The sequence below is a fragment of the Notamacropus eugenii genome, chromosome 4, assembly GCF_028372415.1.
Source record: "Notamacropus eugenii isolate mMacEug1 chromosome 4, mMacEug1.pri_v2, whole genome shotgun sequence".
NCBI lineage: Eukaryota > Metazoa > Chordata > Mammalia > Diprotodontia > Macropodidae > Notamacropus > Notamacropus eugenii.
This window is the reverse complement of record NC_092875.1, coordinates 477,326,111-477,351,881: the sequence shown is the minus strand read 5'-3', so window position 1 is coordinate 477,351,881 and position 25,771 is coordinate 477,326,111. Positions and strand designations below refer to the sequence as shown.

The window sequence follows — 25,771 nt, the reverse complement described above, 5'->3', positions numbered from 1 at the left end:
GGCAGGGGAGTACAGGAGCTGGGAAAGAGTCCAGAGAATCTGGCTAGGAAGAGCTGTCCATATTGGAACCTCTCTGCAGACACCTGGGCTCTCCTACAGCCCCTGAACTGTGGCCACACACCGCTGATCCTTGGCCCCACATCTGTAGTTTCTGAGTATTGGCATCACAGTAAGCAGATATAGCTGACAACACATTTAAAGCTCAATAATTTGAGAACCGAGGAAAAAATAGAGAGAGCACTGGTGACTTTGTACTCCTACCGAGGGAAATGTTGGATTGGGCATTCAGTTCTGAGACTTAGGATTGTCAGTTTATGTAGTGAAACATATTGTAAACCACAACTTTGTGCAGGTCACGGTGAGTAGTGGCCAAAACCTCCCCTCCTGCCCACAAAAGAAGCCCCAAAAACAAAACCCAAAAGCTCTCAGTCATCACCTGGTGGCCAAGCTTATGGTGATAAGCCTCTCAGTTTAGCTAGAGGTGCTTTGCAGGCAAATATAAAATTCCCCTTAGGGACTCTACGTGAAGCATTTTTACCATGATAAAACTTTGCAAAGTTTGACTCCAAGAGTCAAACTGATGCCATGAGGAGTCCTTGGAGGTAGGATTTCAATGGAATTCTGTGTTATAATCATTATTACCAATAATAGCATATGTAAATGATGAATGAATGAGAAAGCATTTATTAACCACTAACTACATACCAGGAATTATGCAAAGCCTGGAAATAGGAATTCAAAAACCAAACCAAACAAACAAATACATCCAAACCCAAGGTGCTTCTTATTCTCAAGGAGCTCACATTCTAATTGGAAAAGGCAGCATATGTAATGATGGTAACCGGGCAGGGTCTTTTGGTCTGGGAAGTCACAGGGAGTGGATCCATAGGGCAACTGAATGACATATTCTTTCCAGGAATTAGATTATGGTTCCCTGAATTAAAGGTGGAAAGTGGGGGAGGTGGGAGACAGAGGAGTACCTGGTTTCACCCTTGGCATGAAGCTGCATGGTGGATCTGGGTTGGATTAGATAAGGAGAACTCTTGCGATCATGGGTTCAAGTTTTCAGAAAAGGAACTGGGGTGACAGGTCCATGGTGAAGGATGGAGCATTGCATGAAAATAGCCAAGATCTGGTGGATCTCAACCAGACAAAAATAGTGGATTCTCATCAGTCAGGAGATCAACAGGGTTGGGAACAAAAGTGTGTTATAGTTTACAAAACATTTTCCTCACAAGTATGTGAGAGGAGATACTGTAAATATTTTAATATCCATTTTACAGATGAACAAACTGGTCCAGAAAGACTGAGGGGTATGCCCAGGATTCCTCAGCTAAGGGAAATCTTGGTCTTTTAGATGCAGCTCCAGTGTCCTTTTTAGAGAGAAGTAACAAAAGAAAGCAATTTTTTGAGTATTGTAAAATGTGGAGTGGCAAGGAATGAAAGAGCTGTTGTAGCCTTGATGTGTGTATTGTTTTGTTTTGTGTTTCAGTTCAAAGTTCTCATGCTTTCTATGCATTAGAATCATTGATCATCTTTACTGAGAAAATGTTACAGAGAAAGTTACTTTTCCCCTGTCTCCTTCTTTTCTCCATTTTTTGCTTTTATCTCCTTTCTCCAACTCCCCCCCTCCAGCCCCTGTAAATAGTACATTTCAAAGCTTTGGGCAAGCTCTAGAGTATTTCAAATCTCTAATAGAACAAATAAAATATCCAGAGACAGTGAACATCCATCTTAGGATAAGTATTTTACTAGCTGAGCCAAGACTGGAGAGAAGAGCAGGGTAAATCATGGTGAGAAGCCTAATTAAGTCATCTGCTTTTGTCCTGCACTTCCTAAAGGAAGCATATGGACACTTGGACAAATTAAGAGGAGTGCAGGAGCTATCATGTTACTGGGAAACAATGATGACATTGCTGCCCTTTGAATGATGATCTCTGTCCAACTTTGGAACACATTTCTCAGAAGAGGATAGCAGATATTCAGAAGATCTCCAGAAGCATAGTAGACTTTCAGAGAGCTGGTGACTTGAGGAATCAATACTGTAATTTGTACTCGTACTGTGACTTATCAAAACATCTTAAAGCAGCTTACCAAAAAATACACGAGTCTCCTAATTTTGTAAGTGGAGAAATAGATGACCAAGGGGTTGGGGCAGGATGGATTCCCAAGTCTCATCATACTCATTCTTAATCTATAGGACATGACAAAATAACATTGTGTTTAGGGATTTCCATATGGTGCCCATGACACCCTTTTAAATTTAATCGGTGTTATTAAAATTTTCTCCATCACTTTCTTAAGTCTAGATAATCCACAAAAGAAGAAATCAAGGCCTTGTAGCATCCTCCAGTTTCCAAGGCTTGGATTCCAAGGCCTCCCAGAAAGAGTGTGGGATTTGGAATCAGTAGACTTGGGTTTTGAACCATGGCCCTTCTGCTTACCATTCGTGTGACTTGGGCCAAGTCTCTTAACATCTCTGGGCCTCAGTTTCCCTATGTAAAATGAGGTAGGGATGGAGTGTTGGCTTGCATGACCTCCCTGAGGTCCTTTCCAGTTCTGAATCTATGATATAAGGAAAAACCAAAGAATCTAGATTTTAAGATAACTAAGATGGGAAAGTTGGTTTCCTGGATCTGCGATCTCCTCAATGTGGGTACTCCCTTCAATAATACAAATCAGCCCCTCTGCATACCTTCTTATCCTGTGTGAACCTTGCCCATACTTCCCCATACATCCCACAATGGGTAGAGGGCTGGGTCTGAAGTGAGGAAAGCCCAAGTTCAAAACAGCCTTATTAGACACTTATTAGCTGTGTGACCCCAGTTTGCCTCAGTTTCCTTAGCTTTAAAAATAGGGATAATAATAGCACCTATCTCCCAGGGTTGTTATGAGGATTGAATGAGATAATAAATTTAAAGTGCTCAGCATGATACCTGGCATGCAGTAAGTGCTATATGTTTATTGCTATTATTACATTTCTTCATATGTCTCTGATATGAACAGAGACCATTGGCTCTCCCTAGCAATCTGTCAGGCACGTACTGAGAGCCTGACATGGGCAGGGCCCAATGATGGTGTGACCATAGCTTCATTAGCAAGCTGTAGATCCTGAGATCACAAATCTCGAGCTTTCAGTTTTTGGACATCCAAGGTCATCTAGTCCAGCCCCATCATTTTAACAGAAGAGGAAACTGCAGCCCAGAGGGTAGCAGTGACTTGCCAAGGTTGTACAGATAATAAATGGCAAAGAATGCGTTTTGAACTCAAGAACTCTCCAAATCCAGTGCTCTTTCCATGGTGCCATGGCACAGAGCAATTCTATGGAGCAATGGGCATTGCAGTCAGGAAGACTTGGTTTCCAACCCTCTCTCTGGCACTTGTCAGCTATGTAACTATGAGTAAATCACTTGACCTCCTCAGGCAGCTCTGTAAGACTCTAGGTGACAGCCAGGTTAGCCATCTGCATTGTTCCCACCATGATGAAATCATACGTTTTCTTCCTTGGTGTACCCCCCCTCCCCAAAAGAAGATAAGTTCTGTGCTATGCTTTATTCTTGATTACTTTAGGAGAATTCACATGTTTCCCTGGTGCCTACCATAGTGCATAGCTACTATGCTATATAGTGTGTGCTTGGTAAGTACTTACAGAATAATACTAAAAAAGTAACAACCCAGCTAGGTAAATGTTGTTTCAATGACAATTCAGGGCGTTTTGTATTCTATTCCACTTATAGAAATGGCTGTTGAGAAGGTCTTTGGAACAGACAAGTCAGATGTTTGAAAAGGGGGCAGACATCATCTCCGTTTTTTTCATTATTTGAATGAGATCAAAGTAAGCACAGCAGGATGAAAGAGGAATGGTGGGGATGTCACTGTGGTTAGATGTACCTCAGAGTGAAAAGGTTTAGTCCAAGGCTCTGAGTGCGAATTCCAGTTATGATGCTTAGTAGCTACAGCACCTTCTCTAAAATGCTGTGGACGTCACTGTTCTCATCTATAAAGTGAGCAGGTTGAGCTAGATGAGGTCTTAGGTCCTTTGCATATCTAGTGCCTATGATACTTTTTTTTTCATTGCTCCTAACCTTCAAAACAAAGACCCAGTCCTGAATCTAAAACATCCTTTTAGATTGCTTTAAGGCAAAAAATGAAGTCTTCAGTATTTGATTTGGATTAATGAAAGAAATGTCCAGTATAAATATGTAGCAGTATGACTGTACTTCTTTGCTCCTGACAGACACAGAATGTTGATTTTTTTTTTAAAACCATATGTCCCATATGTTTTAGTTGTAAATGCATGTAGTTGATGGAGTATGTCTCTATGGGATGGGACCAGAAGTGTCCTAAAGCCTTCTCAAACTCTCAGAAGCTGATTGTTAAATTTTTAAGTTTAGCATTTATACTTTGGATATCATCAGATGATACAAATCAGTGCTGGATATTGTTTGTTCATTATCTAGACCAGGGGTAGGGAACCCATGACCTCGAGGTCACATGTGCTCCTCTGAGTTTTCAAGTGCTGCCCTTTGATTCCAAACTTCACAGAATAAATCCCCTTAATAAAAGGATGTGGTCTATAGAACTTGGACTCAGTCAAAAGGCTGCACCCAAGGACCTAGAAGGTCACATGTGGCCTCAAGACCACAAGTTTCTCACTCCTGGCTAGTTTTAAGTGTTGGAGAAATGTTAATAATGAAGATTAAACTACAAAATGTGTTGTACACACATCTCCCCTTCCCCAGCGAGCCACTTGTTAAACTTTTGCTGGAAAGAACCTAAGCACAGGTCATGCACAGCACCATGAGCCCAGAGAAAGGGATGAAGAAGGGTCTTTAGCATTATCTCAGCCAATGAGAAGGAAGCTGGGGGCAGGCTACCATGGCTCACAGGGACAGAATTTGAACAGAAAATGTTTTTGGAGGGAGAGAATCCATTCTCAGGAGAGCATGGGAAGGAAATCATGAAGAAATAACCTCATGATCAAGGGTCACAGGGCCCAAAGTCAATCTGAGATAGTAGATAGAGAAGACACCTTTATGGCCAAGGAGAGAGACCAACCACCTTGGTCCAATCAGTCAACAAGCGTTTATTAAGCACTATGTACCAGACTACCGGACACTATGGTGGGAGCTAAGGATACAGTGACAAAGAACGAAACAATCCCTCCTTTCAAAGACTTTTTACATTCTTTTGTGGGGATGGGTAATTTTCTTCAGACAAACTAAGAAACTGAGGATATCTCAAGAGTTTTCGAGGGTTAGAATGCTGGGATCTTCAGATCTTCATGAGGCAAAAAAATCTTGACTCATGAAAGGAGGAGATAGCAGTGGAATAGGGCAGGAGACCATATAGGTAAATATTTTTCTTGTCTCAGAACCCAGGAGCCCAAGATGTCAACATGTCCAGATGGATGACCAGCAGGCTTTGGATGAAAATGATACAGCCAACTTGAAAGAGACACCCAGGAAAGCAGGAGAAAGAACTTGTTTGGAGATGGGCAGGGAGAAAGGAACTTTGAAATATCAACCTCAGGGGTTGGGAAAACCAATTCTGAAAGGCTGAAACATTAGGCAACTTTGGCAAGTATGCCTATCATCTAGAGAGCTAGAAATGAGATAGGACTACTAACCTGTTAAAGGGAATCCGTCAGGAGAAAAGATGTAAACAATAAGGCCGAGTTCCCTTTGCAAGGTGTAAACTTTGTGGTCCAGTCACCATTCATGACTTCATGATTTATAATAAGCTATTGCAGCAAAAATAAATTTTTACCTCAAATATCTATTTAGTTTCATAACTTTTTCAATTCCTGTGCCAACTTTGCACTGTATTAGTAGAAAACTTGATAAAATATCTGGAGTTCTACATTGTTAGAGTTTTAAAAGAGAGATTATCAACTCTGAGAGAGATTTTTGCCACTGTCATTGGTTTTTGGTTAAATTAAAGGCATTGGGGTCAGAAGCTGGGGTCTGGTGCTCCATGCATTGTGCTACCTACCTGCTAGGGTATACATTTTATACTTCTCTAGTGGGAGTAATTTCCCTCTCCTTTCCCCTACTCCCCAACATGCTCTCAGACTTTTCATCCCAGATTCCTGGTGCCCACATGGAGACATGTTTTGTTTTGTATTTTTTTTTGTGGTGGGGTGGGCCTGCTTCCAGTCATGTGTGAGTCATTAGTGAAGAGGGGTTTGCGTTGTAAGTTAGTGAAGAACCATCTTTATTTGCTGAACTGAAGATACTGATGACTAAAATGAGGGCTAGGGACGGGAATATCTAACTCCTTCATGTCTGTTCCTTTCTAGCTGTGAATCATGTTGGGACTGTAGAGAGCTGGGTCCTGATAGTCATGTGGGGGACAGATGGCTATCCCATTCCCCCACATCAGCCTCCAGGAGCCTGTAAACGTACAACAGATGAAGCATATAATAATAAAGCACTTTAAGATTTGGAAAGCATTTTACAAATATGGTCTCATTTGATCCTCAACAACCCTGTGAGTCAGGTATTGTTATTATCTCTATTTTACAGATGAGGAAACTGAGGCAGATACAGTTTAAGTGACTTGTTCAGGGTCACTTGTCATCTAGTCAACGTCTGAGGTCATATTTGAACAAAAGTCTTACATTCTACCCACTGCACCACTTAGCACGAATTCTGCCCAGGTTAGCCTAAGCCTGGGTTGGAGATACTTATTTTTTTTTACTTCTTTCTGATCTTAGACCTTGGGTTGGGCAAACTGTGGCCCATATGACCCCAAACCAGTGGCTCATCTGTTTTTATATAGCCTGGGAGATAAGAATGGAGCTGTGGGTTGTATCCTGAAGGTTTGACCTGGTTGCTTAGAACCAGGAGTGGCAACTCTGAGCATGCTCTGTGGGGGTGGTAGTGGCCCCCATTAGACTTAGTCATCTGCTATTATATTCCCCTCCAACCCCTCCCAATTTCCTTTATTGTGCTTTGTTTCCCCTTCAAAAATATCTAGAGGGTATTGTATTCTGTCTGGAGCAAAGGAAGTATCTGGGAAAGGAAGGAATCTACTTTCCTTTCTCTTTGGGGAGCTGGGTATTGAGGAACCTGGTACAGGTTGGGGAAGCAGTAGCATAAAAAAAGCAATCAATCAGAGCGTGGGTTCTTAAATTTTTTTTGGTGACACACACCCATTTGGCATTCTGGTGAAGCCTGTTTGACCCCTTCCTCAATGGTTTTAATGTGAGATAAAATATATAGGATTACAGAGGAAATCAATTATTTTGTAATACAGTTATCAAAATATTAGAAAATACAAGACATCACCTTAAGACCCCTGAATTAGTGAGCCAGATCCTAGAGTCTCTTGAAGTTAAAATGGATATTCTCACTGGATTATGGGGAGCTGCATCAGCTCCTCTTTCTATCCCCATTTTTTTCAAACTATGAAAACTGAAGGCTAGAGTCTAGAAGGGAAAAAAAATGTTTGAGGTCAATTTAAAGCTTTGAAAATGTACACTTTACAATGAAAATGTGATTTTCAGAATGTAATTCTCTGCCTGGGAAAGTCAGGCATGAAAGCATCTAGAGCCTGGAGAAAGCTGCAATGAAGCTCTATAGTCTGTCCTTCAAAATTATGAGACAGGAAACCAAGTACTGAACAAAGCTGAATAAGTTTGCTATTGTGCTGGGACTGGCATTCCAATCCATAGGGCTCAAGAAAGGAGGGCAGATCCACAGAGTAAAACTTCCGACTCAGATGCCTTTAATTTAACCAAAAAACAATTAATGTGACAGTGGCAAAAATCATTCTCATAGTTGAGAATCCTCTCTCTTTTAAAACTCTAATGAAGTAGAACTCCAGATATTTTACCGAATTTTCTAGTAATACAATGTAAACTTGGTACAAGAATTTAAAAAGTTATGAAATTAAACAGGTATTTGAGGTGAACATTTATTTTTGGTATAATAGTTTATTAAGCATTAAGCACCCTTTAAGTAGAAAAAGATCTGCAAATCTGAACAGTCACTCTCCAGTTGTCCCCACATGAAGTGATCTGCTTTGGGAGTCTCTTTCTCATGGGTAGACCCTTTGCTTTGTGTGTATTTTTCAACCTAGACAGTTAAAAATGTTACCATCTCCTAGTGGTGAAGGATAAGGAGAGAGATAAGATATGAACTTGCTGTTATACAGTAATTTTCAGACATGTCTAACTTTGTGACCCCATTTGGGGTTTTCTTGGCAGAAATACTGGAGTGGTTTACCATTTCATTCTCCAACTCATTTTATAGATGAGGAAACTAAGGCAAACAAGGTTAAATGACTTGCCCAGGGTCACAGGTTAATCTAATGATAGAAATTTCTAAATTTTCTTCTCTCTCACCTTAGAGATAACCAAGAGTTGCAAATATTTTAAAGTAAATCAGTAAATAAAAACAGGATAAAGCTTGGTCCACTAGGTGGCACAAGATCAGATCTCTCTGAAGCACTTCTTTCCAAGTCGTTGTATGTAAGTGAGAGTTTTGGGAAGTGAGATGTATATTGATGAATTATTTTCTTTTAATGAACCCATAATGTATGTGTCAGGCATTAAAGTCCAGATGCAAAATCATAATCTCAAACCAATTGAAAGCAGCTGTCAAGACCCTCTTAAAGCTGCCTTCTTTTAGTGAGAAAATGTGGTTGTCAAGAGAAAATTTTTGCATCTAATAAGGATTGTGGTTGACATTAAAATGGCAAAAATTGGTCTCATCTGTTAACTACCATTAGTTAAGCTATATAACCAGTAAGGAGTCTCCAGCTGAATGTGGACCATATCATCAGAATCATTAAGGTGTATTTGAAAATGGGTATCTTTTGTTATTTGATTAACAAATTGACATCATAACTAATGAATTGTTCTCTTTGGCCAGTGCTCCCCCTCCTCCACCTTCTCTTTATTGATTTTTGAAAAGACAGTTGCTTCACTGTATGTCTAACTTATATGCAGCAGGATAATGTTTTCCTTGACAGTAATTTGAGTTTTCTAGAATGATTGAGTTTGATGGCTTATGATCTTCCAAATCGTTTATGTAAAACATTTTGGCTTCATTGGTTTTGGTGTCAGACTGATTTTTTTCATAGCATATTGAATATTTAAGTTGAATTCTTTTTTTTTCCTTTTTTTTATTCTTTTTTTAAAGAACCTCTTTTTTCCTTTTTTTTGTGTGTTAGCTATAACTTGCCTTTGGAAACAGATACAATAGTAAAATCGATTGCGCCATGCTGCTGAAAAGAGTTGCTAGTAACTTCTCCTGGATTTGCAATTAAACACCCAAGCTAAACGAGCAGCTCCATACTGAGTGGGTAATAGTCATGGTTGTTACTCTGGATGGTGAGAAAGCATGCAAATGAAGCAGCCTCCTGACAGCTTCATCTGAGCACCCCATCTGAAAGCTGAGTTATCAAACTGGGAAAATGCTTTATAAAATGTAAATTGCAGAAGTATCTGAGTTCCAAAGCTGCCTTCCAGTAATGTGTTTCAGTTTCATGTGGCATTCTTGTTTTGTTTTTTTCTTTTCCCCCAAAAGTTGCTATCTTCCTGATTGTCCACGGAAAGTCATCTGGATTGTTTGGGGGAGAGAAAGCAGATTTCAACTTTAAAATGATCTTTCGCCAGAAAAATTAGGGTGTTCGCAATCTCATTGTATCCAGCTTTCTAAAAGTACAGTTAAGGAAATGCGTTCGGTAGCCTCATCAGAAAGAGCACGGCTCTATCTCATTTTGGAATGATAAGAGTGTTGACAAAGATGCAAGGTTTTGAGTACGGGGTAGAAGTAATTTTGAAAATGCCAATGAAATTTGGGAAGCCCCAGGAAGAAATGCATGCAATGGTACCCCTTTCCTTTTTTTATTCTCTCTCTCTTTCTTAATAAGGTGAGTTATTTTATCTGTGTGCTATAGCCAAGACAGATTCACTTTCTTCAGGTCACTGAACTTCAATTTTAGCAGAAAAGATTGTACTAAAAGTACCATGTCTTCTCTAGAAAACCTGAGTCTTTGGTGAAAAGAGATTAAAGGTACACTGTATACCTCTTTTATGACCATAAGAATCAATCTCTCCCCTTTTCTCTTCTCTCTGTGTTTCTTATATTATAATGAGTTTGAAGGAAGATTGTGGACATGCACGAGAGCTCTTGGATTGATGGGATGTACTGCATGAGAGACCCCTTGACTTAGCAGTAAGAGAATCTCTTGAGTAGAATTGCTTCTTAAGTATCCAACCTGTTTGATATAAGAAGTGTGTGGAGTAGCAGGAAATTGAATTGAGAGAATTGGAGGGGGGTATATTATGACTGGGCACATCGAACATCTCTAATCTATAGGAAATTCCCAGTGCCACTGTTCATTACCTTTGCTTATGCTCCTTGTTTTAAAGAAAACTTTCCCACTTTCAAATGGCATATCCCATGCTTACCGAGGCCTTTAGGTGGCATGCTTGACCTGGAGTCAGGAAGACTCAAGGTCCAACATGGCCTCAGACGCTGAATAGCTGTGCGATGCTGGACAAATTACTTAACCTCTCTCTGCTTCAGTTTCCTTATCTGTAAAACAGGAATAAGTTCTGAGGAATGAATGAGATATTTGGAAACTGCCCTGCAAACCTTTGTGCATTCTATAATGATCCTTATTGTTGAGGGTTGGGGGATACATCATACTTTCCTAGCTCATGGGAAGTCTGTACGCCCCAGACAGACGTCATTGCTTTCCTTAAAGATTTTCAAGAAAGTGGAACTCCCAGGCTCCCTTTAGCAGTCTGTTCCTTTAAATGATACAATAATTATATGAGGATAAAAGAGAGCATTTTTTTCTATGCACTAAGCTATGGGGACAATAAGGTATAGCCTATATTCAGCAGCTCTGGGAGGTGGTTCTAAACTTTACCTGTCTTGTCCTAATAAAATAATTATTCATTGCCTTATTTGAAAGAATAGGAAACCACCTAATTAATGAAAATCTGGTCAATCTATTGTAACATTTAAAATGCAAAACACCTAAAATCTGTAAATATTCATTTTAGGACCCAGTGCTGTGCAGTTTTTTTTATTGCATTTTATTAGGTGATAATGGAATCCATGATTGTTAGCGTTTGATTCAGGGAAAATACAATTAGTTCTAGAGAAACACATTGTACATTAATGATGTCATTAAGATTAATGAAAATAAATGGGTGAGCTAAGGATTTCAAACAGAACACAATGACTTTATATCAGCCTGTAAACTCTGAGAAGTATTTTCAGAAGAAGATACTATAGACACAGTCTTGCTGGTTTCTTGGTTAGACTAGGGATGGAAGGTAAGCTTAAGAAACGTAACTTGACCAGATAGAACATGATCTGTAGTGTTTAATGTGCCACCTTTTGGAAAAACATCACCTTTTGGCATATTTAGGCCAAGTCAAAAATCAGATTTTCTTCAAAGATAATTTTTAGGTAGATCCACTCATAAGTGTGTGTTTGTGTGCTTATGTGTGTGTGTAAAAATATGCAGGAGTGTTTTTCCATATCACCATAGAATAAAGTATGAATTAAAAACAGAAAAGATTAGCTTGGGGAAAAGGACAAGAAAAAGAATGAGAATTCTCTCCAACAAGATCTTATGCACAGTAACTTGACCCCTCCTCCCCACCCAAAGGAAAACTACAGTGGCGAAGACTTAAGAAAGAAAATATTTATTTTTGTAAAAAGGAAAAATATTTGTTTTGTTAATAGTGAAATGTTTAGGAAAATATTTGTTTTTTGTGAGGAAAGGTTAAACCACAGAAACTTAGAAATTGTCAGATATCAGTTCCTTTTATCAAAATGTGGCCTTTTTATAACCACATTTTAATTTAAGCCAGACAGATGAAACTACTTTTGGAGCAGAGTGGAAATCTGAATCCTTCATATGCAAATGGTGAGGGAGATCGCGGACAAGTCAGATTTGGCTTACATTCAATGTTTCAGTGGCCTTCTGACTACACAGTCTGGTTTCGCTTGCACAAATTAAAAAAAAACCCACACTCTGGAGCTGCCTTTTTCTCAGGGTAACGTTTCCTTTTGTGGACAAACATCAGTGAGAGGGTGGAAGGACAGTTTTGTTTTCTTCATGACCAAGACTGTCTAGGCAAAGTCATGAGACCATATGTCATGACTAATGCTTAGTGCAGTGGATAGGTACCATGTAGAAAACCAAATAAAATTTAAAACAAAGGTGAAAAAATAAGGATTGTAAAGAAATATGGGAAGATGTATAACATAATGTGATGTGAACTGTAATAGCCTTTTTATTGGTGATGACGATGTAAAAGGACTGACAAGGAGATGAGAAGAGGACAGGAAACAGGAGGGTAAGTTATTTGTAAGCTAAAGCATAGTTTTAGAATTGTCCACAGTACTGATCTTCTAATTATATGGGTTTTTTCCTAGTAAAGTATTTGTAGACAGTTTGGTGGCATAGTGGTTAGAGCTCTGTTCTTGGAGTCAAACACCCAGGTTCAAATCTTGCCTTAGACATCTTATAACTGTGACGCTGGACCAATTATTCAACCTCTCTTTCCATTTCCCCTTTGATAAAATCTGCTCTGTGGAACAAGATGGAGTACTGATCCATGAGAATTAGCTTTAAGGTGATAGGAAAATAAAACTTTTGAGGGGAAATTCAGGAAGAATAAATAGGGGCATGCTGGAATTTTTGTTTGCTTGGCTGAATGTGGGTTAAATTTGTGTTGTCTTCTTTCTTTATGAGTAACTTTCAGTTTCTGGAAAAAATTCCTAGCAGATTCTACCCTTTATGTGCATAATGAAATGGTAATAAAAGCACCTAGGTCATGGGGTTGTTATTGTGAGAATCAAATGACATGATTTGGCAAACATTAAGGCTTCTTGAAAAAACAAAAATGTTCACTATTATTATATTATATATAATATATATTATTATGATGATTTTTTTTATGGGACAATTTCTTTTATTTTGTTGTGGGTCTAATGGACACAACCCTGGACCAGGAGTAAATGGAGTGATGACTTATTGCAAACTGGGCCCCCCTCATCCTTTTCTCTGATGAAATATAAATAACCATTCCCACTTCTGCCTAATTACTACAAATAAATGCTAGTGCTAACTGGAGAACACTTTGGATTTGTCTGAGGAAGAACTGCATGAATTGTCTATATATATATAACATGCACAATCCATATTTTCTGAGACGTTCCAGGAAGAGAAAGTAGACTTTTTTTGTGTGCATACAAAAGACCTTGTAAAGGATATTTTGTAAAATTGTAAAAGGAAATTGCTCTTACCCAATCAAGGTTCCAGATTTTTGACTTGGAAAATATTATCGGTGTTAACCCTGAAGTTGTATTACCATAGTATATGCATCCATTAATGACTAGGAAGTGAATTCTATCCTTCTGTGTAAAGTAATGAAGTCTTAAAGGATTACTTTTTCTTTTGGGATGCTCAGTAATATAGGCACTTTCCCTATCTCCAGGTCTACAGACCTATCTGCTCTGTTGAGCAAGATGGAATACTGATCCATAAGAATTTGTTTTACGGTGATAGGGAAATAAAACATTTGAGGGGAAATACAGGAAGAATAAATAGGGGATTGCTAGAATTTTTGTTTGCTTAACTGAAGGAATCCCCCCCCCCCCAAATGGTATTCTCTGCTTCTTTTTTTATGAGTTACTTTCAGTCTTTGGAAAGAATTCATAGCAGATTCTACCCTTTATGTGCATAATGGAAGCAAGATCTGAATAAGACTCTTAGCCAAGAATACCGAATTAATTTAACTCAAAACCTCTAGGTAGATTTAAGCTCAAGATTTAATCTTAAATTTAAGATTTAAAACCATCAGTCTGTCAGTTTTCATTAGGCCAGTAAGAGCTGTATTATAATCTGTATTTCTGTTTTTTAAAAAGCCATTATTAGAAAGACAGTCTACTCGATCGGTTTATGAATGCATAGCTTACTTTTAATTAGCCATATTTATATGCTTTATGGTCAATCTGATTTTAAAATCTGAAGGTGACTGCAGTCTGCTTTCTCTCTCAGAAGATTTTCCAGTTTGGTTTTTCACCTTGTGTTGACTTTTTGTTTTCAGAAGCTTAACCACGTTATCGTCCTTTTAACCTAGATCTGATCTCTTTGTCACTATAGGGAGAGAGAAAGGGGGGAGAAAGTATGAGACGTGTGTCGCCTGAAAGCATTTTTGCAGTCTCTGATGTGTTGTCTAGACTTGGAATAAAGAAGAGTTTAGAGCCTCTTGTTTGGGAAGGCCTTGCAGAACACTTTACAATGAGCGAATACTTAAATGTCTCTCAGGCTCTCAAAATACCATGTGAGTTCTGATCATAAATTCACTCGTCTGGATAGACCAATACCTCTACTTCTTAAGTGGGTGGGAGATGTAGGAATCTTATTATAGCCATGTTACTGATATCCTCTTGGTCTTAGAATTATAGAATTAGAGAGAGTATCCTTCTCATTCTATAGTTGAGGAAACTGAGGTCCTAAGAAGTCACTTGACTTGCCCGAGGTCACACAGTAGTAAGCATCAGAAGTGAGATTTGAACTCTGGTACTCTGCTCCTACAGAGAGGGTTTTTTCCCATTGTGGCATGCTGTTTCCACATCTTCGTTCGTCTCCAACAGCACATGAATATTGGGATCTTTCTGAGTATTAGATTATGTTTGCAGTATCAGTTGTGCACCTTTTAAAAAGGAAGACACTTTAAGAAGAGAAAAAAGGAGTGAGGTCATTGTCACATCTTCATAAGTGCTTGTGCTTGTGCAGTTATAAAAAATGAAGTTATATTACACAGGTTTTATTAGAAATGGTATATTTTGTGGGTCCGTGTGTTAGCAACGTGGGGAATATTTTTCTACTGTGATTGATGTTAGGGCATTTATGAGGACAGTGTACTATATTTCATATGTATATGAGTATGTCATTGTTAAAATGTTCAAAAGAAAATTATGTATATAATTTGTATTTTATTATTTCCTTCAAGGATATAATTTTTTCAATACCATGATTCCTGTCATTTTGTCGGTAGTGATTTGATGGCTAATATGCCAGAAATAATTAGATTAAAAAAGGTGATGAAAACGTCAAGACAATATAGTATCTAGTGAAAAGCCTTAAGCAAAATTGTGTGTATTATACCATACAAAGCACCAACTGCATACATTATAAAGTCTCAAACATTGTACACTGGAGCTAAATGGAGAATAGTGTGAGATGTCATATATTACATAAGCATATGCCTGCTATTGACCCCTCTTGCATTTCAGATTAAGTGACATGTTTGATAAAATGCTTCTCAGGATAAATCCAGACTTTGGTCTTTTGTCAGTGGGAAAGTATTAGATGTGTTCATTTTGGGTGCGATAAATCCTATTTTCCTTTGGAAGGCTGTCTGCCCTTGGATTTGCTCTCCTACCTGACAGTATTTTTAGATTGCCATGCTAACCTTCATATGTTTAAATTTTCTTTGGGTACCAACATACTACAAATTGTTATTTCTTTTTGTGTATTAATCTTCAAGATTGGTTTTAAATAAAGTTCTAATTTTAGTTTGGAAAAAAAGATCCAGGGAAAGGTAGTTGGTAGTGCTTGTGGATTACTATGATCATTTCTTCTTAAAGCATTGTATCTCTGTGCTATTTTGAATCGAATAGAATCTGATTCAAGGGTTTAGGTACTGGATGGAAGTGGAATTGAACTCTTGTTTACTTAAAATGTGGTTTTTAACTCAAGGGCAAGATGGTCTGGTTTGTGTGAAACATACAAAAATACTTTAAAATGTTCAATTTTAATATTGGGCTTATTTAGACATTAAATACTCAGCACTCTGGAGCCACCCAAGTCATAAGTTGAAATATTCTGATGGAGAAATGAAGAAATGAACCTGAGAATGCTATAGTGGCCACCTTATTGGGGCCACCTTAGTTTTATGGGTAAGGTCAAGAAGAGTCTTGGAAATTCTCCTCTCCTATTTTGTTATGAGAATTGTGTGATAATAAGGAGTCTAAAGGGAAGTACTATCACTTCCGTCCTTAAACAGCTCCCCAGACCAGACAGAGAAGCTGAAGTTCAGGGGGTGCTACCAGTGGGATGAATAAGCCAAGGAACAGTACTGAGTCCTCTCAAGAGGCAGAAGAGGTAAGACCCTCAAGGACCCAGCCCCTCCTAGTCAGAAGGGGTTATCAAATGGAAATGAAAATTGCAAGGGCAACCCTTAGTATGGAGATGGTAAGGTCCATTTATACCTTTTTTTGTTCAATTGTGTCCAACTCTATATGACCCTGTGGACTTTGTCAGTGGGGTTTCCTTGGCAAAGATACAGGAGTAGTTTTCCATTTCCTTCCCCAGTGTGTCCCTAGGCTCTCGTGCCTTCCCAGTCACCAATGGACTGAAACAGGGCTGTGTGCTTGCTCCCATGCTTTTTAGCAGGATGGTTTCAGCCATGTTGTCAAATGCTTTCAATGAGGATGAACACAGCATCAAGGTCAACTACCTTACTGATGGTAAGTTTTTCAATTTGAGAAGTCTACAAGCCAAGACCAAAGTGGAGGGAGTGCTGGTGCATGATTTTCTGTTTGCAGATGATTGTGCACTCAATGCAGCCTCTGAAGTTGAGATGCAGCAAAGTATGGAGCAATTCTCTGCTGCCTGTGCTAATTTTGGCCCAATAATCAATACCGAGAAAACACAGGGGCTCCATCAGCCACAACCACACCATCCATACATGGAACCATCAGTTACAACAAATGGAGAAGTTCTGAATGCTGTGGATAAGTTCACTTGCCTTGCTAGTATACTTTTCAGGGATGTACACATTGACAATGAGATTGACACGTGAATTGCCTGAGCTAGCTCAGTGTTTGGGAGTCTCTGAAGCAAAGTTTGGGAGAGAAGAGGTGTTAGACCAAACAGGGTTTACAGAGCCATTGTGCTGACCTCATTGTTGTATGCCTGTGAAACATGGACAGTCTACCAGTGCCATGCCAGGAAACTGAATCATTTCCATTTGAACTGTCTTAGAAAGGTTCTGAAGATCACCTGGCAGGATAAAGCACCAGACACTGAGGTCCTTGCTCAAGCTAAACTGCTAAGCATTCGAACTATGCTTCAGACAGCAGCACTCTGATGGGCTGGTGATGTTCGAATGCAAAATGTAGGCTAACCAAAAAAAGACTGTTCTATGGAGAACTCACATGAGGCAGGCGATCACATGGTGGCCAGAAAAAGCGATACAAAAACACTCTGAAGAACTTTGGATTTGACTGTGTGACATGGGAGATACAGGCACAGGACCACTCGGCATGGCGTGCCCAATCAGAAAGGTTGCTGTGCTCTGTGATCAAAGCAGAATTGAAACAGCACAAAGGAAATGTAGGATGTGCAAATTTGGAGTATCTACCCCAAATATTCACACTATCTGTGCCCAACCTGTGGTAGAGCATTCTGAGCTCATATTGGTCCATTCAACTACAGTTGGACACACTGAAACTTCACTTTATCATGGTGATGTCATTTTGGTCCTCTTCAAGAACAAATGACAACAACCACCATTTTATAGATGAGGAACTGAAGCAAATAGGGGTTAAGTAACTTTCCCATGGTCTCACTGCTAGTAAGTATTTAAGGCTGATTTGAATTCATATCTTCTTGACTCCAAAGCCTGGTGTTCTACCCACTGTACCACCTACCTGCCCCAATTTATACCTTCTCAGGGTCAAAGAACTACTTCTTTTGTTTTGGAATAGGGCTAGGGCTGTAGCCTCCCTACCTTGCTCCAGGACCTGATTTCTGCCAAATCCAGTCAAATAGTGTCAGGATCACCCTCTTCTCCACTTTTTCTTTTATGTTCTTGTGAAGTTTTATTCTAAGAAGTTGTTGGTGGGGTTGGGGGAGAGAAAAGAAGTCTCTGTTAAGATTCTATACAAACTTAAAAAAGAAAAAAGCACCATGGCTGCCAAAGGAGGTGGTCAGAACAAAGAACCTAGAATTGTGAGCTGTTTTACAAAAGTTAAGGAAATGTTATTTTGTTACAGGATGCTGCGATAGTTTCTTTTGAGCATTTAAATTCTACTTACAGTAAAGGTTCCATACAGTAAAGTAATGACAAGCCAACATAAAGTTTATAGGAGTCTGTCTTATGCTTGCTAAGTGCAAAGCTCCAGGTCACAGTGACTGAAAGGCTGGGTTTGGCTTTGTGGAGTGATAAATACCTGTCCGTTCTATTTAGAATGATGAAAGCTTAGAGGCATGAGATTTTAGAGCTGGAAGAATCTCCCATTACATGGAGGGGCTGGACCTCCTCTAGGGTTGGATTAGCTAACTGGTTGGAAACTGTGCCCAAGAGGGGGGCTCATGTCTCTGGCCATTCTTCTTCAGGGTAGAAAAATTCTAGGGCCTTAGATCACTTTTATTCTCCTTCAGGGCAGTCTCTCCACTTGCTTTTTGACCACAGCATCCTCCTGATCTCAGGATCTGATCCCCCTTTACAATGTGTCCTATCTACTGAACCACTTAGTCTGAGAGTTTTAGTCACCAAAGGAGCAGATTAATTTGAATTTATTCCTTGTTAGAAGCTGATTTTTTTGTTTTCATGTTGGAAGTCTTTTCCAAACCAAGAATACCAGATCCCTTCTTGGTTGGCATTCTACATGTGACACTGATGCATGGGAAAAGTATTGGTGGGAATTAAAAAGCTGCGTTTGAATATAAACACTGAAGCACGTCTTGGATTGAGCCCCAAACTATGGAAACAGTTGGTCATGGTGAATTTCAAGCCTTCTCTGCTATTTTGGTTGATTCAAGGACAGAATCAGTGCAGCAACACAGCTCACAGCTGCCATCGATGGCTTGAGGAATGGATCTGGAACCTTCCAATATGTATGCACACATGCACACAATATATACACACATGCATATGCTTTATATGTATGTATATATACATTTTATATGTACATACACTTATATACACATACACATATGTACACACATATATCTATTGTTAAAAAATAACCATCAAGAGAACCAGTGTATCTTGTGATGACATATGGACCTTTGATTAAGGTGTGGTGATGTAACAATGTGGTTTTCTTAAGTTTTGACACAAGGCAAGTCCTTTTTAAAACTCTGAAGTGGCATAACAATGCTTTCTTTTTCCTGAAATGTTGTCATGGTGACAATTCCCAAGATACTCAAGACTCATCACCCTCTTACATGGGGTGGTGAGTCTTGGATATTTAATCCTAGGGACTGAGATTAAATGTGTCAAGTGTTTATGTCCTTTTAGGGAGTCCAGATGTGGAGATAAAAAAGCACAGAGATGTTCTCTTAAATAAAGTTGTATCTGCTCAAAATCTAACTTTAGAAGTGTTGGAAGAAATTGATCTAAGGTAGGATGACCACCTGTCAGACGTGTTTTTAAAGAGATTGTTGTCTTGGATGAGTGGTTGTATTAGATTACCACTGAGATCTCTTTTACCCTCAGAGGTCTGATGACTCTTAAGAATCAACCCTATCTTCTCTTCCCTAACCCTTAGTTTCAGTGACTGCCGGATGGAAGTCTACAGAGAGATGCTTAGAAGTAGATTAACACCAGGGAGTGGGAGCTGTGGTGGTGGAGGGTGTGGGCATGTAGGTGAACCCAAATTTCTAATTTTAGTAAGAGCAGAGACTATGTTTTATACTCTTACCAGTATTTTATCATTTCTTTGTTTCTCTTTACTCTCTCTCCCTCCCTCCTTAACCCCTCCAGCCTAGTAATGTTGCTCACTCAGTATTGACTCAATAACTATTTCATTGATTAAGAGTTACTCTAAGTCCCCTAGACTGAAGAGAAGTGGAAATGTAGGTAGCCAATGTGATGGGAGGGAAGCAAGACCGTTTGTTCCTGGATAACCTGTACAAGTTGTTATTGTTCTCCCCTGAGTTTGCACTAACTATATCAGGATTTTTTTCAATAGCAGGTGACTTTAATATAGGCATAGACTAAGATGATCTCTAAAAGAGCTTTCCAGTTTTAAAATCCTTTGAGTCTGCACCTAGAAAAAATACCCCAATGACTTCTGGCAGTGATTTTTTGTTGTTAGACAAAGAACTCTTATTCTGATTGTCAGCTAGGGCTTATTTTTATTTTAGGAAACTTTGTTGTAATAATATTTATCATAACCAAATATGACCCACATAATAGTGTCCATTCTGTGCAGTCAATTATACTCAGAACTGACTGGCCAGGAGGGTGTCTTTGCACAAGATTTGTTTTCCACTTTAAACCTGTCTCTGGCTTTTAACATTCCAGATAATGACAAAGGCTGGCAAATTCCATGATTTGAATGTATGGAAGCTAAGATAGGGGCAAGGTGATATCTTGTAAATTTAATCTCAACCAATGTGAATATATCCTATAAAGGTGTAAAAGCCATAGAAAACCAAGCCCTGTAATGGGAATCTGGACAGAAAGCTAATTAGTCAGTCCCTATGAATGGTGTCATCAGTCTAAGTTTTTATTGCATTTTGAATACATAGTTTATCTTGATGAGAAAATCTGTAGACGCAGGGTAAGTGGAGCAATTTTCCTTTTACTGTTCCCTTAGCTGAGCTGTTATTGCCTGATGTTACTCTTTGAGCAGTCTTTTATTTTTGTCCCAAATGTTTTTGCCTCTGGCTGGTTTTATTTCTTTAAAATGTATGTGTATCCCTTCTCAAAGTGATGCCTTTTGACAGGTAATCAATATTTTTTCATACAAGATTGGATGGTGCTATGGTCATAATCCTCGTTTTAGGGTTAGTTAATGGTTGAATACGAACCTAGATTTTTATCTAATTCTTTTCCTTTGTTAAGAAATGTACCTTTCCTCCTCAGCCAAGGTTTTCTTCAGCCACTTTATACCCATCAAAGCCCCACTGCCCCTGAAAAGTGTTATAGGTTACATGGGTGCAGTTGCTATCAGAAATTCATCCCACTTGCCAGGGAGACGATATGTCCTTCAGCTTTCCCTTCCAGCTACACTAATTCAAGCATGACAGAAAAGATACTCTTGGATTCTAGTTCTGGGACCAAGAATTCAGCACTTCCTTGAGATCTTGTCATTAGTGGGGAGACTTCCCTTTTTAGGGTCCTTTTGTAATTGGTAATCCTTTATTACCCTCTTTCTACTTAATGATAAATGGTCACAGTAGAAATAGAGATATGAGTGTGTGTGTGTGTGTGTGTGTGTGTGTGTATGTGTGTTAAGTTCTGTTCCTAGGGACTTATAAGATCTTTTTTAAACTCAGAATTTGGATTCTCTGTGGATGATGAAGACATAACAGCTGATAAGGTTGGCATCACCTGCTGCCAGGGTATTGTTTCAGGAACCACAGTCTAATATCAGAGGAATGAAATGCCTCCAGTGCTGGGGTGGGAAGGGTATATCTGGCAGAAGACAGGTAAGAATTTTTTTTTTTTTTTTTTTGCTTTCAGAGAAAAATAAATCTGTGTTTGGAGCAAAGTCATGGGCAACTAGGTGGTGCATTGGACAAAGTGCCAGGGCTGAAGTCAAGAAGACTCATCTTTTTGAATTCAAAACCGGTCTCACACACTTATTAGCTGTGTGATCCTGGGCAAGTCACTTAACCCTGTTTACCTCAGTTTCCTCCTCTGTAAAATGAGCTATTTATTTGAAATAAAACTCCAAATGGTGTCATGAAGAGTCAGATTCAACATCAAATTACTGAACAGCAGCATGGGTAGTAGTGGGTGGGGAGGGCATCCATTCTCAACAGGCTGTTTTGTTCCTCTTGACAGGTAACTCGAGATTTCTGTCTTTTTTGGCTACTTAATGAAAAGGAACCACTACTTTTTTTTCTGTTGTTTTGGTTTTGGATGGTTTTTATGCCACTTTGATTTTAGAGATAGTGCCTTTCCTGTGTATGAGTATGGACTAAAAATTCCCTGAGGTTTTCATCTTTAAGTGCTAGCAAATGAATAGGACTATGTGGAAACACACTCTTGTGCTTTGGTGCCTCTGCTACTGATGGCATTTTTTGACAAGATTGTTCTTCATGTATCTGGATATATAAGCAGAAGCCAGTTTTGAACATAACATGCAATCTATTTTACTCGGGGGTTGGATTCTTAAATCCCTAAGCTATTTATAATGGCGTAATCTAATCAATTGATATCAAACCTAATAGTCTGATGACAGCTGAGAAAAGATCAATGGCCAGTATAACAGCAGGTGTCTAGAGAAGAAAATATTGAAATACTTTTTCCCCCTTTGTGGAATATTTTTATGTGATTCTTTTTTTAAAACTTCGGATTTAATTAGATGAAATGGTTTTTTTCGTGTTCTCTGTCTCCTCTACTTTCCCTAACATCATCATCATCATCATCATCATCATCATCATCATCATCATCATCATCCATCTAATCTCTCTAAGAGTAGGGATTATTCCATTTTTTTGTTTTTCAGTCCCCAGCCCTCAGCATGGTACTTGGCACATGTTGTGGTGGAATTGTTTTTTAGGCATGTCCTATTTGTCATGTCCCCATTTGGGGTTTTCTTGGCAAAGACACTGGACTGGTTTATTATTTCCTTTTCGAGTTCATCTGACAGATGAAAAAGATGAGGCAAACAGGGTTAAGTGACTCGCCCAGGGTCATACAGCTAGTATGAGTCTGAGGCTGGATTTGAACTTGTATCTTCCTGACTTCGGGCCCAGCACTCTATCCACTTTGTCACCTAGCTACTCCATTGGCACATAGTAGATGCTTAATAAATACTTATTGATTAATTGATAGATATAATCTGTCCTTTGGACTAAGTATAGTCCAAATAGTTCAAGTCTCCTAAAACCGAACAGTACAATTCTTGATTTAAGTACCATAAGCACCTAAATCAAGGGGAACTGATTTATTATAAAGAAGTAATATCGGTATATAGTGTTACATCAGTGCTATGCCAATAATAATGAAAACTTAATATTCATCTCTTGGTTGCATTGAATTGAAATAAGATGAGGGTGAACAAAGTAAACAGGCTGAAACAGACTGAAATTGCACATGATGGGAATTTTTTTTTTTTTTTTTTTTTACTGCTTATAGACTATAAATAGGTTAATAGTCCAGCTAATGATGGCATTTAATATTTCCCACCTCTCCTTTATGTTTTGGTCAGTTGTTAAGATAACTAACTGTTTTGAGGGAAATTAAAATCCTAAATGTCTCGGTTTTTACGTAAATGAATTGGCTTTTCAAGCTGTTAGGTAAATCACCAGCATTGCCTGGAAAGGCAGCTTGTGGGTGATGCTCTGTTTTCTTTTCCTTGATGCCATCGGAAGGATGAGAGGGAGCCAGGCTGGGCTGGGCTGTTGGCCATCCCGATGGGCGACCTCCTTTGACACAGCTCTCCCTGCTGATTTACTGAGCCACACTGACCTTAGAGTAGCTCCCGAAAGGGCTGTGCCTAAAGCCCCTTCCCATCAGCACTGGCCATGCTACGGTTTTGTTCTGGAGGAGAAGTGGCCCACGCTGGGGGAAGAGGCATCCCTAGGATTTCCTCTGTCCAACAGCTACCCTGCCTGGATGAATGCATTAGGTACCGGAGCCCACTTGCTGCTTTGTAACACTGCTGCAAGCATTCATGATCTCTGAAGTTGCTGGAATGAATAACTAAACTGGAATCAGCTGACTGCCCTGCTCCAATCAGATAAACCGTGATGTAAGTGTTTAGCAGCTGCTAGGATCTGAATTAGCGTGCTGAAGTAGAGGTGTGTGTAGTACAGCATGGCTAGACTCCTGTGGAAGGTCTAAGGGAAGGCAAGGAGGGAAATGGACGAGTCCAGCATCCTGAGGAGAAGAGGGCTCCAGGTAGGACACAATTTCTTTCTGGAAATGTAATCTTGGCAATGCTTAGCTGTTAGGGTTTTCAAAGTTGCTGTTTCTTCATTCCTGTGCCGTACACAAATATGTGAACAATTTATGGTGCCTACTTGGCAGTGTGATAGATTGTGTCTCCAATTACAGGTGGATCATATTCCAGGGTTCATTGAAGGAGAGTTTCATTGTCAGAGATGATAGATAAGATTTGGAGTTTTTACACTTTGGTCCTGTGCCCAAGAACAGTTCCATTTGGGAAGCTGTGCTGACAGTTGATCAGCAGATCTGGCAGTCCTGTCAAGTTCAGACAAAGTCTGTCAAGGTTTGTAACCGTTGACTTCTGCAAACGTTGTGCATGGTAACCTGTCAGGACTAACCTCCCGGCTCTCAGCATCTCTCTGCTCTCGCTGCAGATGTGTGCAGCTGTTGGCTTTCGGAGTTTCTCCTTGTCAGTGATATGGAAGTTTCTGCCCACAGCTCAGTTGAAGTTCCTTTTTAGTTTGTAAATGCTGAAATTAAAAAAAAGAGATGCATTCGGCCAGTTTGCTTTTTGTGCCTGAGTGTTTCCTGATTAAATTACTGTGATATTAACATAAAAATGCATTCCAAATTGAAACTTGGCAAACAGGAAACTTGGGAAAAAAAACATCTGCTTGGCACTTTACAAGTTGTTATTGTCTTTTTTTAAAGTCAAACATAGATTTGTCTGAAGCTTGGCTATTTAGGCCTCTTTCCCTCCTTTTCTTTTTTGTAAGAGTTTGTGAAGTAATTTTAATCTGTGGTTAATCATTAGTCATATAGGCTAGTTTTTTTTGAAAATGGAAACCTAGGAACATAGAGCATGTTACACGTTAAATTTCTTCCAGATTCAGTACTTTTAAGAAGTATTTTAAGTATCGTTGACCTTTGAGTCACTGTGACACACTGTCTTCCCTGCCTCTCTGTCTGCTTCTTAGTTCTAAGCACCAATTTTTAGTCTGGAAACCCCAAATGATTCCTATTATAGCACTGTAATATATATCTGAGCAGACTAAAAGATTGCTTGCATGAAGGAAAAAGGAGTATATTCACAACTTAAGGCTAAATGCCCTAGGTATTGTTCCAAACATAGCAAAACAAGGTGCCTCCTTGATGATTTTCAGTGTTAGCCATTGTTTTTGAACATACAGCATTGTTAGTCACTCTCTGCTATGAATTTCCTTTTCTTTGTTTCCATTGCATCTATAAAGTTCTTGCAACGCACAGCTGTTTGCCCATGTCCTATGTGGGGTCACTAGTTAAATAGGGAGCAGTTCTTTGTTTTAAAGACGTAAACTCCATCCAGCTCCAGTTTTCAAATTCCCAGCAAACTGAACAGTAAGAACTATTTCCTTCCTCAGTAGAACAATCTACTGTGGCTGATATTTTTGTATATGCTTTTGAGAAATATAGAGCATATGCAAATAGAATTTAGAGAAACTCCCTTATCTGTATGTTTAATCTTTGTATTGCATAAGTGAATATTGTACTGCTCATGGAGATAGATATTTCATATTATAGGATATATACTCAAACTCCCTTATCTGTATGTTTAATCTTTGTATTGCTTAAGTGAATATTGTACTGCTCATGGAGATAGATATTTCATATTATAGGATATATACTCAAAACTTAGGTACAAAGTGAAAGCATTTTGTATTCTTTGGTATTTGAAACTGCTAAGTGATTTTTATTTTTGCTAACACTATAAAATATTAAAGGCTTTAATCTTTTAAAATAATTAAGGGCTGAGTAACATCTCCCACTTTAGTTCTTAAATTATTCTTAGACACAATATTGCCTGTTACAACTCCTAAGAAATGTCTCTGAATGTCCCTCCACCCCCCCAAAAAAACACACATGTAAAGAAAAAAACAACCCAACTTA

At 39.0% G+C, this 25,771-nt stretch overlaps 1 protein-coding gene across 7 annotated transcripts in view; it reads left to right on the top strand.

Annotated features, from left to right (window-relative positions):
* MAST4 (microtubule associated serine/threonine kinase family member 4) overlaps positions 1-25,771 on the top strand; it is an 816,735-nt gene that overhangs the window by 333,578 nt on the left and 457,386 nt on the right. For 2 of the 7 annotated variants that reach the window (XM_072606469.1, XM_072606467.1), the window contains exon 1: positions 1-23,857. This exon is cut by the window's left edge and continues 576 nt beyond it. The exons of the other annotated variants lie outside the window; for them this stretch is intronic. In XM_072606469.1, coding sequence (XP_072462570.1) covers positions 23,819-23,857 — 39 coding nt within the window. In that variant the 5' untranslated portion in view covers positions 1-23,818. The remainder of the gene's footprint in view (positions 23,858-25,771) is intronic. 7 annotated transcript variants of the gene reach the window in all.